Genomic DNA, 16,092 nt, shown 5'->3' on the forward strand with positions numbered 1-16,092 from the left:
AGCCTCACCGTTTCAAGAGCGTGGTCGCTTCTTCCCTTTCCACCACCGGTAACTTTCCCCATCCCGTGAAGACAGTTGAGGTCAGATGTCTGAGCGCTGGCAACGCTCTGAAACACTCCTGATACTCAAACTTGTGAGCCCTGAGTGTGCTTAGAAACATTGGCAAGAAACAATCCTGATGCTCAAAGTTCCTAGCACTGCAATGCCCAGAAACACTCCCAATGCTCAAATGTCTGACCACTGGCAATGCTCAAAAATACCCCTGATGTTGACCTGACTGAGCACTGGCAATGCTCAGATACACCCCCAACACTTAAATGCCTGAGCATTGGCAATGCTTAGAAACATCCACAGTGCTCAAACATCTCAGCAGTGGCTGATGCTCAGACATCAGGGCACTTCTCTCCTGCAAAGGAAAATCACTTTCAGGACTTTTCCACGCCCATGGCAAGGGACTTCTGTCCCTTGCAGGGGGAAATCCCAGATTTGACTGGATTTTTTGATGCATCTGAGTATGAACAGGTTGTTGTTGTTGTTGTTACTAGCTGAAATACTAGCTGTCGGGCAGCAGCAGGGAGAGCGGGCTAAGGGGGGGGGGGATGTACTGAAGGTGATGTCGGCGTCAGCAGCAAAGAGGTCATTGACAGCCAGGCCACCAGGAAGGTGGGAGAGTGGCAGCGGGCATGTGGAGGGCTGGCAGCCGGCGAAGAGGGAGGTGGCTCCGCAGTCTTGAGGGTTGCGGCATGTCCTTGCGGCGCAGCGAGCCGCCACGAAGCTTGGGGCTGGCGGTGAGGGCCACTAGGAGGGCCTGGTTCGCCGGGAGGCGGGCAGAGGGCACCGTGGCTCCGCAGGCAGGAAGGGCTCTGTCGAGGCGGAGGCTCCGTGGCATGCGGGCGCTGGGCCGTGGGGCGCCGGTGGTGAGGTGTGTGTGGAGCGGGTGGCTCTGTGGCGGGCAGAGGGCTGCAGGGCGGCGGTGGCGGGCAAGGTTGTTGGGAGCGGCCGCCTTGGCGGCGGATGGGCGGAGGGCCTCACAGCGCCCTGCAGCCTGGAAGGAGGCGAGTCAGCCAAGCGGAGGCCAGGGCTGCCAGGAGGTGTGTGGCGGCAAGACTTGGCGAGCAGAGCCATGCGGCTGCGGGAGGTGGATGCTGTAGGGGCGGTGTAGGGGCAAAGCTGGGTGCCTCCAGATTGGCCCACTGGCTGTGGCTGCCTGTGGATTCCAAGGGCCGGACAGACCCGGTCAGCAGAGTGTAGACCCGGACAGCGCCACCCAGATGGCTCTTTCAACTTTATTTAAGAGCCAGTGGTAAAGATTATTTATTATATTTTTATCCTGTCACTCCCACGAAGGCTTGTAGCGACTAACAATCAGCATAAAAACCCCGATAAAACCTCATAAAACAGTTTTAAAGCAGTCGGAACTCAACCAGTCAACCTTAAAACCTTCTGAAACTCAGTGACAAGCGACCCAGTTCTAATCACTAATAGACCTTGGGGTGGACAAAGGGGCCAATCTTTCTTTCTTAAACCGCCCCTAGTAGCCCAATAGGGTTCGGGGACGGGGACGGGGAGGGGGTGTCCAGATCTTCTTCCTTGCCACACTGGCCTCAACCATAAACCTGGCAGAAGAGCTCCGTCTTGCAAGCCCTGCAGAACTCAGAAAACTCGGCAGGGCCCACAGCTCTTCTGGGAGCTCATTCTGTTACCCAAATTGCTGGGGATAGCAAGAGGCTGGATCACACAGGATCTTTACTACCAATTTTTATGGGGTCCTTTCCCCGGAAGAAACCCTTCTTAAATGAAGAAGACAAAAGCTTACACTCAGGGGATTTATTTGGGGAATATATCAGGGTACATTCAAAACACACACATAAGCAAAACCATACATACACTAAGTTCTACAGGGGGACAAATTCAAGATACTGCACCTTTCTTGGATCCAAGCAGCCAAAACACAGGGTTGACGACATCAGGAGTGGACAGGATGCCGGGTGTGGAGGGAACAGCACACACACACACACAGGGTGTGCGCAAGGCTTGATATAGTGTTTGAAATTCCCGGGCCAGCCCCAGAGACTGCCCACTGGGAGGTCCGTGATTGTTGATTGGTCTCTGATATTAGGAGTACCTGATAGGTGGGTTCAAACTATGATGCCACTCGAGTGGGAGGTGTGGAGTAATCTGATCAAGTAGAACAATACCTTGGCTAGGTGTAATGTGTCGCTAATGGCCCTGTCTTTGTTTTATCAGGAAGGACTGGGGGAAGACATTTGGGGATAAGAGGTGCTGCTAGGCAGAAATTACACTGGACAAGAGAGACAAAAGAAGTTGCAGTTGGTACCTTGAAGGGATATTCCTTTCCTGTAGAAAGTCTAATGGTCTTTGGCTGGGGGGGGGGGTGATTTAGATAACGTGCACATTCCGCTCAGTCAGTTGGGCAAGGAGGAAATGTAAGAAATCTAGTGAAGCCCAAACAAGATGGAGCCTTAGCCTGGCTTCCTAGGTTTCTTAAGGGGCCCTACTGACTCCATAGTCAGTCTCTGCCAGGCTGGTTTCTGTGTGTGCCAACCTGCTCAGAGTCCAGTCATGGGCTTCTGTGCATGAAGGTATCTCTGTGTGAGGCACCCTTCCATTATGGGCTACCTCTCGGGTAACATTTCCCCCCCTTGAAGGCTTGTGTCAGCCGACACATGGCTTCACCCATTAACCAAATAGAAATCAAGGATTGGTCACCCATTCTGTGTCAGAAATGTTAGTAAAGAGATGGGAAGAGGGTTCAGGTACAATGGATCAAGGGACTATGGGCCATTCTATAAAAATGTGAATCCAATCAAAAATGAAACAAAATTTAGTGAATGTGATGTAGGTGTTATGTTACCTGGAGAGTCTTTGGCTTCTTGGATCTACCTTACTAAAGAGAGGAGATTCCTATTATCTAAAGCTAATACAAATTAAGTATGGGGAGAATGGGAAGGGTGCATAAACATGGGAAGGAACATAGGGAAGAATAAATAAATACAATGAAATTAACTGCAATGAAAGGAACTGAAGAACATGGAGGATTGCTAAAGGCACAATGCAATAGACAATATTGGATATATGTGGCACAATGCAATTTGAAATACAGACAATTAATTGAAATAAGTGACTGGCATGGCATAGTACAACTGAGAAACAATAGCTTGAAAAACTGCCTCCCCCCCTTGTTCCATTGGTGAAGGTGGGAGACTAGTCCAGTAGTTGAAGGTTGATGAAGATGGGTGACTAGTCCAGTGTTGCTATATATATGCATATATATACTTGGTTGATCTTATAGGACATTGCTGGGTGAAGGTTGCAAGGAGGTTCCTCCATGTGGGTGAAAAAGCAGCTTTGGAGAGGATCCATTTTATGAGAGAGCCACTGGCAAGAGGTTGTGGCAACAAGCAAATAGCTGGAGATGTGTACAGGTCTGTGTTAGCTTGCAAGTTGATCTTCTTCCCCCCCCCCCTCGTGACTAAAATGGCAGGGGGAAAGGCAGTAAAGGCAGTAAAGGCAGGGCCTCTGAGGGTATGCAGGGTCAGAGGTAGCACATAGGAGAAGCAGCAGGCAGGGCAGTGAATATTCATAGAACAGGAACAGCAAGCATCAGTAGTTCACCAGCAAGTAGCCTGGGGCAGAAAGCGCAGAGCAGCAGGTCATGACCACAGGAACACATCCACAGGAAATGCAGGCAGAGGGTTGCTGTCATCTTTGACCAGGTCAGGTCTGGAGGTTGGCGAGCAGGAACAGCATGCAGGCAGGACCATCAGGAATTGGTTGTGATGCACAAGCCTGGAGCCTCCTTAGGGCAGTCTTGGCAGGCGTGGGTTGCAAGAATATTTGAGCGGCCCAGAGCGTCAACAGCACAGTGGAGCTGAAGAGCTCAAGGGGGAGACACCCAATTGAGAGAGAAGGATGAAGCTAGACAAAAGTTGAATGGAGAAGTGTGTGCAGCTGCAAAGAGTGATGCTGCAAAGTCTGCTGAGGCTGAGCTCAAGAAGGCACCCAGCCTGATGGATATACAGATTAGGAAAAATACTCAAAATGTAGAGCTTTGAAGACAATGAACTCAAATGAAAGATTGGAGCAGAGGGGTGCCCCCATAAGTGACTGTACTGAAAATAGAATTTAAGAAGAGCTAGATGCCATCTCCAGGGAGGGAGATGGAGATTAGAGCGAAAGTATAAAACAGGGGAAGGAGGATGCCAAACTCCTGGTGATTTTGGGAATTTGAGAAAAAAACTGGTAGATTACTATGGGTGACTGAAGCAAGATGCTTTGTAGAAATACACAAGAGAGAAAGTCCTGTAAGTCCTGTAAGAAGGTTTTGGAGGCTAGGTCTACTGGACCTAGGTCTACTGCTGCACTGTTGTGTAAAAGGAGGCACTCGGAAAAAGATTCAAAAGGCAAAGTTAAAAGTTCCTGCAAACATGTAGCAAATAGTTTGTGAATGAATAGATTAGCAGCTCATATACAAATATATATGGGGAATAAAAAGAAGAATTGCTAGATAGAATCTGGTCAATTGCTTTCCAGTTAATAAGCACAAAGAGAAATAAAAGCTCCGATATGCAGTAGGTTAAAAGCATAAGCAGAAAACATACTACAGATTTTTCTCTATAAGGAACATAAGTTAAATCAGAACACAAAAAGAAAGCTTCAAAAACAAAACTTGGATTGTGATCTTTTCCTTGCTATAAAGAGCAGAAGAGAGGACTCCTAATTAAAAGAGGACTCAAAACATGGCAAAATAATTTTTCAAAATATTGCGATTGACATTAAAAGAATTTGGAAATAAACATAAACAATCTAAAAAGTTAGAGCACATAAGCACAAATCTAGAAGCAAAGGTTTTCTTATAAAAATGAATAAAACAAATAACCTTAAAGAAAATTCAAGGGTTAAGGAATAGAAACTTGTTTTTTTTTTAGATTGAGATCTGCCTGCTTGTAGGCCAGGCTGATTAGATGCCAATTGCTTCTTTTAAAAGTTATATCTATTGGAGTACTGCTGAGGATATGAGTGGGAAGGAATGAATGAGAAGAACATGAAGATGGTCAGAGTCCCATTACACAATAGTGTGAAAAAAGAATGCTGTTCTTAAGGAGGAAAGACTATTCCTCTGTACATGCACAGAGTGCCTTTTTGTAGAAGTCAGGCTGAATAGAAGTCTGAGTACCAAAATGAAAGGTCTGTATGAAGCTACTTAAACATATTCAAAACAAAAAGAAACTTGCAAAAACAGATTTTTAAACAAAATGGTTTTATGAAAAAAGAAAAAAAGTGTTAACTGCCAATTAGAATTTGAAATAGGAAGTAAAAATGTCAGAGTGAAGGAAAGGCTATGGAGGGAATGCTTTTTCTCAAAGAGAAAATATTTCAAATACTAAAAGCAGCCAAAATTGTCTTAAAATAAAAAACGAAAACAAAACATATCTTAAAAGAACCATTTTACTAAACTCTCCCCCCCCCCTTAGATTCTCTCTGAGATAGGAGTCAGTCTTTAAAGAAACAAAACTTCTTCCCTTCCTGATTTGGGAAGAAAGAATACTTTCAGTACTGTTCCTTTGTTATGTGGATTAGTTGCCTGGATGGGGGAGAGCAAAGCATGAATCAGGGGCCTGAGTGACTAGGAAGGCAGTTAGACAAAGAGAGTCTGTTTTAAAATTGCAAAATAGTGGCTGTTTCAGTGTGACTGCAGCTATAGCTGGGGGCTCTACCAATTGCAGCCAAATTTAAAATTTGAAAATTTAAAAGTAAAAATGGAAGCACACATGTTGAACAATTTATTTTCCTGTGTAAATCAGTTCAGTGGCCCTGGAACTATTTGTGGAAGTTGAGAAAATAAGCTGATTATATCATTGAATTGGAAATCTGTTAACTTTGCTTGCAACATTAAATGGGAGGAGGGAAGCTAAGAGAAAATTGAAAAAGAATGTTGTCCTTGCAACAAATTCTTCCCTGTTAAAAGAATTGTTGTGAACTTGGATTTTGGAACTTTGTACAGGTTCAGAGGCAAGGTTACCTTCCTGACTCTGAGATGGGGGGACTGAGAATATTTCCTCTTCTTTAAAGACAAGAGGTGAAGCCTGGGCCATAGAAACTTGCTGAGTGTCCTTGGGCTAGTCACATGCTCGGCCTTCCCTGCTCCACAAGGTTGTTGTGAGAATAAAATGGAGAAGAGGAAAGTGACATAAGCCTCTTTGGCTCCCCACTAGGCAGAGAGGGAAGAGGTAAATAAATAGTATAAAAAAGGGGGCCCTCCCAAGAGTGGAATAAATAATGCTAAATTAGAGGAAGAAGAGATGGATTCTGTACACCAAAGGATGCTCAAAGTGGCTTATATACACCTTTCCCTTCCTCTTCCTGCAACAGACACCCTGTGAGGTAGGTGGCGCTGAGAGAGCTCTGAGGCAACTGTTCTTAAGAGAACTATGACTGGCCTAAGATCATCCAGCTGGCTACATGTGTAGGAGGCAGGGGGAATCCACCCCGGTTCTCCAGCCACTGCTCTTTAACCACTACCTCACACAGGATCTCAGACTGGAAAAGTTTGAGTTGCATGATTTATTCTGATCTCCTTGGTTCCCCCCCCTTGGTTCCCCCCCCCCCAGCTTTATTTTGGCTCTTTCTAGCACAAAGCTAGCACAGTCATGCCAACCGAACACACTGGCCCAATAACTGAACATATGGTTGGTGGGCTTTGCCTTGGCACCAGAACTGGGCAACACAGCAATGTGTGATTGAACAGAGGGAAGTTGGGTGTTGGGCATCCTGTGCCATCATCCACAGCTGAGGGCAGGGACAACTCGGAGCCTTTCTGTGCTGCCAGGAGAACCAAATCAATTTACTTCACAGGGTTGCCACGAGATGGGAAAACCAGAGGAGGCAGAATTGCAGGCCTTGCTCTGGGCTCCACATAGGACAGACAGATTTAGCCAGGGTGCTTCTTCAGTCATGGCAAGAAATTATAATCCTGCCATGACATTGCTTGAATGACAGTCAGGGCCATTTCGCACGGCTTCAAAATAGCACAATGGTTGCTAATTGAAAACGCTACTAATTTGGCATAACGCACGACGTCGTAGACAATCTGCAACACTCCTGAAACCGACCCGCAAAAAGCGCTTCGTTGTAGCGCTTTTAGGGGAATCCAGAAAAGTGGATTCACCCTCCGGAAAGCGATACACTCCTGCAACCAATCTGCAACACTAGCGCTAAAGACCTGTGCGTTACCATTGTTGCGGGTTCTTCAAAGTCCCTCCTCCTGAGCCTGTCCTCCAAACTTCCGGCGAAGCGATCGCCATTTTTTTTTCTCCGAGCGAGCGGGGATAAACGCACCAGCGAGCCTCTTTCTGTTTAGAGGCTTCCCTGGCTTCAGTCCTTCACCTTTAGTCACTAAGCACAAACCACATAAAAGCCCGTTTGCTGAAATAAAGTCCCTTTATTTTTTACACATTAATTCAGCCAAAAATCGGGCCCGTGAGAGGGGGGGGGATTTTTTTTTTATCACTCGAGGCAGCGTGCCAACGATCATACGATCAAACGACAGCTCACATTAGGCAGCTGGATGGGTCTCTCCGTTGCAACGAATCTACCTAGATTCGTTGCTATGTGTCTGTTTTTTTTTTTAAAAACCTTTCTTAAAGGGAAAGGGGCTGTTTGGGAGCATGCTAACGGCTGCCCATTGGCTGCTTGACGGCCAGGGGCGGGACGAGCTTGGCAATAGCGCTTCCTTTCTAGCGATTTCTGCCGAGACCGGAAGCCTGTGGGAAACGCTACAAAACGCAACTGATTCCACTACAAAGGCAGGTATGCATAACGACGAATTCCACTATTTTAAATGGCGATTTTTCATTCCGCAAACAATTTGCAACAAAGATCCCCGTGCGAAAAGGCCCCCAGTATTACAGCCAGTCTACTTAGCCAAGCTGGAAGCCTTCCTCACAAGAACCCCACTTGCCTGAGCAGGACAGAGGGCACTGCCCTTAGTGACCATTCTGGCCTCCACTGATGCCCAGGACAAGGGTCCATATTGCTCCACCTTTAAGGCACTACTACTGCTTGCACAGGGGATACCTTGGTGCTCCCTAAGTCTTGAAGAATAGCCAAGTGGTTTCGGGGGTCAAGCCACATTTCGGTTTCCCAGTTCATGTGGGTCCCTTGCTTTGGAAGGGTAGGTTCTGAAACTCATGGTACAGAAGAGGCCTAGAAACTGAAAGCTAAATGGCTAAAGTCCTGAGGCAATCTACCTTTGAATACTAGATCCTGCCCCCCTCCCTGTCGTTCCTGCAAACTCTGAAGTATCCTCAGTGGCCACTGTTAGCCTCCGCCTGAGCGCAGCAGGTTCCTGCATGGTACCGTATGTACCATTCATGGTGCATTCTCCCCCCTACCCCCCCCCCCACACACAGTTGATGCGGACAAAAAGCTCTCTGCGGAGGAAGAGGAGGCCCGGCGGATCGCTGAGATGGGCAAACCCATTCTGGGGGAAAACTCTCGCCTTGAGGTCATCATTGAGGAGTCCTACGATTTCAAGGTGAGCACAAAAAGGGGGACTCTCAGAAGAATGGGGAACACACCTGAGAAAGTGCATTGTGTGCAGCCCATGTGGGGCAAGCTGGCTCCCCACATGTGGAGGGAAGGTACGGGGGGGGGGGCGGGTTATGCCCATGCATCAAAGTTCCTGGCCATTGCATATCACCCCTCCCCACTTCCTTAAGGTCACCCCAGGTCCAAATGTTGCCCCTCTCAGAAGAAAGAACCACATTGGGGATGGATGGTCAACTCCAGGTTTGGAAATTCCTGGAGTCTTGAGGGCAGAGCTTTCGGGGGGAGGACGTTCAACACGGTATCATGCAGTACAGTTTACTTTCCAAAGCAACTTCCTCCCAGGGAAGTGATCTTGTCATCTGGAGATCTGTTGTCATTCTGGGAGATCACCAGGTCCCACCTGATGGGTGGCAACCCTAACCATGGAGGGTCTCTATGACATGGAGGAGACTATCCAGAAAGGCCTTCATTGGTGTGTTAGCTGCAGGCAAGGGAGGGGAAGTGGTTTTGGGGCATCCTTCCCATCTCTTTTCCTTTCAACTGCAAGAAATGGAGGAAAGCAATGGCAGCTTCCAATGGAAAGTGAGAGCTGAGGGCAGCCTTCTCCATGTATTCCTGCAAAACTAAGGTCTGCCCCTGCCCCTTGTCCAGAGGCAAGAGGAAGGTTTGCATCCCTTCCTGGAAGGTTTTCTTCACAGAAGTCTGTAGCCCATTTCCATTCCTCTGCAATGCAGGGAAAGTAGCTCTTGCTGGGAAAGTCATGAAAAACGGAGTGCCCTCCAGGCCCTGTTGGGCATGTGCATTCATTAATTTTTAAAAAATTATCGGTTGTGTGTGGGGGTGTCCAGAGCCAACCTATCAGGATAGGCAGTATAAAAGCCTTCAATTAAATAATTAATAAAAATAATGCACAAGGTAGCCTTATCCCGAATCAAATCTTTGGTCCAACAAGGTCAGGATTGTCTACTGGTAGCCACTCTCTGGAGTCTCAAGCAGAAGTCTTTCACATTTCCTACACCCTGGTCCTTTTAAAATGGAGATGCCGGGGATTGAACCTGGGACCTTCTGCGTGCCAAGCAGAGGCTGTACCACTGAGCCTTGGACCTTCCCATGATGAAGCTGACTTGTGCTGAATCGAACCCATCAATTATTGTTCACCTGAGATCCTGAAGCACTGTTGACAATCTGCATAGACAATACCTGAGACTCAGAAGAACTGCTGCTATTCTGAGTAGACAATACCTGAAGCCTTGGAGTGCTACTGCCAATCGGAGTTGGTAATACATGAGACCCTGGAGCGATGCTGCTGTAGACAACTCCAGAGACCCTGGATTGCTGTTGCCAGGCCAAGCAGACAATACTTGAGACTCTGAATTGTAGCTGCCAGTCTGAGTAGATAATTCATGAGACCCAGGAGCTCTGCTGCCTATCTGAGTAGGCAACAGTGACCCTGATGGTCTAATTCAAGGTCAGCTATTCCCATACATTGATAAGACCAGCTGCTTTGGTTAGCTGTGTTCTTCCCCTGCTTCTTATAAGGAGATGAATCTAAGGCGTTATGTTCTGACATTCCTCTGTAAATGACATCTAAATGTACCCAAGGGGAGTTCTTTAATCCATCTACCCCAGGGGTTAGTCAAACTGCGGCCCTCCAGATGTCCATGGACTACAATTCCCATGAGAATTGTAGTCCATGGACATCTGGAGGGCCGCAGTTTGACTACCCCTGGCTACCCAATCCAACATGCAGATCATGCTGCCTAATCTGAGTCCACCTTCTGCCCTGCCAATCTCCTCCCTGAGTCCCCAGCCCCCCCCCCCCCATCTCCGTCTTATGTCTCCCTTGCTCCCTTGTGTCTAGAATACCGTGGACAAGCTCATCAAGAAAACCAACCTGGCGCTGGTGATTGGCACACATTCCTGGCGGGAGCAGTTCCTTGAAGCAATCACCGTGAGTGCGGGTAGGTGGATCCCTACATGGGCTGACTTTGGGAGTGGCGGGGGCAACGGGAAGGGCCATGAAGTCAAGAGACATTTAGAGGTGGTTTTGCTGGTGCCTCCCTCTGTGTAGCAACCCTAGGTTCTCCCCGGTGACCTCCCATCCAAGAACTAACCCTGTTTAGCATCCAAGATTGGTCAAGATCAGGCTAGCCTGCCTAACCAGGTCAAGGAAAGAAACAGAGAGGTGGCTTGCTGTTGCTTAGTAACTATGGTGCTTCATACCTTTGCCAATTTAAACTGTACCAAAACTTAAGAAAACTTAAGAAGAAAACTTAAACTTAAGAAGCCTCTCTGCTCAACTGGCCATTGTGTGAGATAGGAGACTGGGATAAAGGGACCGCTGGCCTGATCCAGCAGGACTCTTCTGATGTTCCTGTGAAGGCCTTGGCCTCCCTGCCCTGTGGCTGGCCCTCCAGGGGAACTGGGTGGCCTCTGCGTGAGACGGGAGGCTGGACTGGATGGGCCCTCCCTGGTCTGACCCAGCAGGGCTTTGCTTATATTCAGGTCTCATCTGGAGGACAAAAATGGCTTTTTCACCGGTGGCTGTCTTAAGGCTGCTGTGAGTCTGTGTTTTGATTCTCAAATAAAGAAATGTACTCTCTGCTTTACAATGGGAAATAATGACATAAAAGTCCAAGCAGCTCGTGCTTTTGCTGCCGCCTTGAAGTCTCTGAAAATGACAGCCTCCTTGATTACCATGTGGGTGTTCAGCGCTGGAGGGGGAATAAATAAACCCAGGGGGGGGGATATTATTTTTTCACTCCTGTGCTGTGACGTGCCCACATCTTTCCTCACCTCCATTTCTCTTTGCACTCGCAGTCCTGGTTCTTTCCTCAAGTTTCTCCATGAGGCAAAAAAGTGCCATTTTTCATTTCCTTCGCCTTCAACATGGGCCTCTCTGATGGGTCCCCTCCCTGGGTCAGCCGACACTGCTGCACCTCAGTGGCAAGGAAACACCTTTGTTGTGTCCTCGGCCACTGCCTTTGGCTTGCTGAGAAACTTCGCCTGAAATGGCGGAAGGCGCAGGAGCTGCTGTGCTCTTCGCCAGGGATCTTTAAACCAGCGCCCAGGGGCACCCTGTCACCCGTTGATATCTTTCCTAGTGCCCAGCAAGGCCTGTTGCAGATTTAATTGGGTCGGCAGGTTTTTAAAAATGTGGCCTTGCTCAGCAGCTCCCACCACAGCATAAGAACTTCCTCTGTGTGACAGAAGGGAAGCTGTGTCAGTCATCATTCGGCTAGCTTTGCCTTCTTGGAGCCAGCTTGGAGTGATGGTTAAGAGGGGCAGCTTTCAATCTGGCCGGCTGAGTTTGATTCCCCACTTCTCCTCCACATGCAGCCAGCTGAGTGACCTTGGGCTTGTTACAACCCTGATAATGCTGCTCTCACATGGCCCAGACTCCCTGGAAGTCACCCGATCTGGAAGCTAAGAAGGCCCTGGTCAGTATCTAGATAGGAGGACACCCAAGAAATCCAGGCTTGCTACGCAGAGGTAGGCCGTGGCAAACCACCTCTGTTTGTCTATGTCCTGACCTGGATGTCACAGGCTAGCCTGAATTCAGAAGCTAAGCAGGGTCAGCTCTGGTTTGTATTTGAATGGGAGACCACCAGGGATGCCCAGGGTCCCTACGCAGAGGCAGTCAGTGGATAACCACCTCTGTTTGCCCTGTCCTGGCTGTCACAGGCTAGCCTGATTTCATCAGATATGGAAGCTAAACAGGCTCTGATATTTAGATGGGAGACCACCCAGGAAGTCCAAGGTTGTTATGCAGAGAAAGGCTTACCACCCCTGCTTGTCTCTGTCCTGGCCTGGATGGCCAAGATGAGCCCAATCTCATGAGATCTTGGGAGCTAAGCAGGATCGGCCCTGTTAGCAGTTGGGTGGGAGACCACTGAGGACGCCCAGGGTTGCTCAACAGAGGCAGGCAACAGCCAGCCACCTCGGAAGGTCTCGTGCCTTGAAAACTCTACAGGGTCACCATGATTTGGCTGTGACTTCATAACACTTCCCACCCACCCCCCATCCCCATGCCGACCCCTTAAAACATGCCCATGGATCAGGGGGGTTATTGCCTAAGAGCAATACATGGTATAGGTTTGCACTACCTATTTGGGCCAATTCCTTCCTGTGCCTCCAAAAACACAGGGCATTTCCACACATCAGTAAAAATAGCATTTTGCCAGATGAATGGCAAAGCACTGAATATTAACTCGCTTCCCAGCCATTCCTCACCTTTTCTGCTGTCTCGCCTTGTCTGCCACCATTTTGTGTTCCTTATCCTTCACATGTGCTACTGGAAATGGTGGAAGAGAGCAATGTGCCTTATATGCAACACTCTCCCACCTGTCAATCAATCCAGGCAGCCAATTCCTTTCCTCCATATTCTATAATGGGAATTTTGGCATTCCCAGCTTTCCCAGGGCCTGGGGGCAGGGGGTTGGAGCCTCCCAACACCCATGATGCTCTTCCCTGACTCACCTCCAAATTCCATAATGATTGGTCCAAGGGGTCCTTGTCTAGGGGCTACCAAAGAGGGTGCCCCCAGCCCACCATTATATTCTACTACAGGTAAAGCCCATTTATAAAAATGGGCAGGGCATGGCAGCGTGCAGGGCCGTACTTACAGTTTGCAGGGTGTCTGGGCAGCCGGCGTGGGCAGAGTTTGCGCGGGCAGCAGGCCAACGGTGGGCGGGAGCATGGCGCGGCGAGCGGAGGAAGCGTTGTCGTCTTGTAGGTTGGCGGGCAGGGGGCCGTCTTGGCGGGCATCGGCGCGGCCCGTACAGGCAGGAGCGTGATGGTGGAGGCAAGCATGCAGGTGCGGAAGGGCATGCATGTGTGGTTGTGCCATCGGTCCCGGACATTTTATCCTGGACAGCGCCCGCCCACTCTCCTCCCACTTAGCCTTTTATTGAATACCGCTCCTCAGGAGCGGTTTAAAGATGAGATGGGATGGACTCTCCATCCTCTTTGGTAGCCCCTAGACATGGACCCCTTAGACCAATCATTATGGAATTTGGAAGGGAGTAAGGGAAGAGACTCCTGTAGGTACCCTTAAAGTTTGGAGGCTTTACCTCAAACTCCCATTTTCCCAGCCCCCAGGAAAGGCAGGAATGCCTAAATTCCCATTATAATCCAAGGCAGCGGTCCCCAACCCCCGGTCTGGAGACCGGGACCGGTCCATGGATCAGTCAGTACCAGGCTGCGGTTCCTCCTCATCCTCCTCCCCAGCTGCTGCCTCGGGGGCTGCCTTGTCACTCTGCCGTTGGCTCACCTTTGGTGCTTTCCAGTGGCCACCATGGCTGGGGCTCCCCCTCGGCGTGGCACTGTGCAGCTACTGCTGGCAGTGCCCCGCAGCGGGTGACGGGACCTCAGGGGCGCTGGTGGGAAAGTAAGTTGAGCAGGGGCTCAGGCGGCGATGACAATGCCCATCGGCAAAAGACTACCCCCCCCCAGTAAAATTGTCAAGCGTTGACCGGCCCCCGGTGATAAAAAGGTTGGGGACCACTGCTCTGAAGCACCATAGTTTTTCATGGGCATCGAAGCCCAGGTGGCTGGATTGGGCCCATAGTGATTTGAGTCCTTTGATGGGGGGGGAGAATAATTCCTGATTGGGGGGACAGAAAACTTTAAAGAGGCATGCTTAGTGTGACAACTTTGTAAAAAATATTCTTTTTGCTTTGCCTGCATGCTTGAACGCCCATTCATTGCTCCAGGCAATTTGCTTAAAAAGACCCCATCCCCTGGAGAAGGGAGAGGGAGGCAGGTGCGAGGGCGGGACATTGGAGGCAGAGATGGCGCTTCTTCGGGTCCGCACATTTCCTTAGCATGTGGCCTGCTGGTTGCTCTCCTCTCTTTTGCGCTTTTCAGGCTGGGGGATCCACTTTATGCGATTCCCCAGCTAGCACTTTAAAATGGGGGTTTGCTGCATGGATGCTGGATGTTGGCAACGTTGTGCGAAACACCCAAAACATAGTGTCTTCACCAAGTAAGCATTTCACTATATTTATGGCATACATAAAAGCCCACACAAACCCCTCTCCAATTGCCACCCCTGTGCCAGTGGTGTGGCAGTGGCTCCCTCTACTGGCCATGCTGCATCATGACATGTTCCGTCCTGTTTTGAATGGTTTCTCCTTGCGTTTTGGCCTTGTGCAGAGATCCTTCCTCCCAGAAAAAAGTTTGGTGGGTTGAGCAGTATAGCTTAGCCTAGGGTTGGCACTATTTTTATCACGTATGCTGTTTCGTAGCAGGCATTCATGCCGGGAAAAGCATCACCCCCTTTTAAAGGTAAAGGTATCCCCTGTGCAAGCACCGAGTCATGTCTGACCTTTAGGGTGACGCCCTCTAGCGTTTTCATGGCAGACTCAATACAGGGTGGTTTGCCAGTGCCTTCCCCAGTCATTACCATTTACCCCCCAGCAAGCCGGGCACTCATTTTACCGACCTCGGAAGGATGGAAGGCTGAGTCAACCTTGAGCCGGCTGCTGAGATTGAACTCCCAGCCTCATGGGCAGAGCTTTCAGACAGCTGCCTTACCACTCTGCGCCACAAGAGGCTCTTCACCCCCTTTTGCCCACTGTCAAATACTCATCTGAGCCTTTCTGTATTCTTTGGCTATTTCGTGGTCAAGAACAGTTATTTTTCCCCCTAAGTATGTCTGCATAGGGCTCCAACTGTGGTTGGGAAATTCCTGGACATGTTGGTGGGGTGGACAGCCCAGGGAGGGGAGAACTCCTCAAAGCAACCCTTTCTCCAGGGGAACTGATATCTGGAGGCTAGCTGCCATGTGAGGAGATCTCTAGGCCCCTAATCTAAAGTGGCCATTTCCCCCTCAAACGTTGCAAACAATGATAGCTATGTGGAGCCTCCATGGAGTGAGGCAGTCTATCTCAGCCCCTATCCCTGGGTATTAGGGAGTGATAGATCTGTGGAGCCTCCATGGAGTGAGGCAGTCTATCTCAGCCCCTATCCCTGGGTATTAGGGAGTGATAGATCTGTGGAGCCTCCATGGAGCAAGGCAGTCTCTCCTCCCAGTCCGTGAGTATTGGGCCATTCCTCAGGGGAAGGATTCCCTCCCTGCAGCCTGCCCTGGCCCCTCGGCCACCCACTTCACAAAGAGCTCTGATTCTTGGCTTCCCCACCCCCCTGCAGGCGATGAGGAGGACGAGGAGGACGGGCGGGAGGAGCGGCTGCCATCCTGCTTCGACTATGTCATGCACTTCCTGACAGTCTTCTGGAAGGTGCTTTTCGCTTGTGTGCCGCCCACTGAGTACTGGAACGGCTGGGCCTGCTTCAGCGTCAGCATCATGGTCATCGGGATCCTCACAGCCCTCATCGGGGACCTGGCCTCCCACTTTGGCTGCACCGTCGGCCTCAAGGACTCCGTCAACGCTGTTGTCTTCGTGGCCCTTGGCACCTCCATCCCAGGTAGGGCGGGTACCGGGGGGGCTGGGCTGGCCCAGGGGCTGGTGTTCTCTTGCCAGGAAGCAAAATTCCAAAGGGGAGAGAGAGCCTTGTTCC

The 16,092-nt window shown here is 49.6% G+C and overlaps 1 protein-coding gene across 1 annotated transcript in view; it reads left to right on the forward strand.

Moving 5' to 3' along the window:
- Positions 1–16,092, forward strand: part of SLC8A2 (solute carrier family 8 member A2) — a 167,906-nt gene that overhangs the window by 141,565 nt on the left and 10,249 nt on the right. The window contains exons 5-7 of the mRNA XM_077336520.1: positions 8,433–8,557; positions 10,433–10,532; positions 15,724–15,999. Coding sequence (XP_077192635.1) covers positions 8,433–8,557; positions 10,433–10,532; positions 15,724–15,999 — 501 coding nt within the window. The remainder of the gene's footprint in view (positions 1–8,432; positions 8,558–10,432; positions 10,533–15,723; positions 16,000–16,092) is intronic.

This window comes from Paroedura picta, chromosome 5 (genome assembly GCF_049243985.1).
Source record: "Paroedura picta isolate Pp20150507F chromosome 5, Ppicta_v3.0, whole genome shotgun sequence".
Lineage (NCBI taxonomy): Eukaryota > Metazoa > Chordata > Lepidosauria > Squamata > Gekkonidae > Paroedura > Paroedura picta.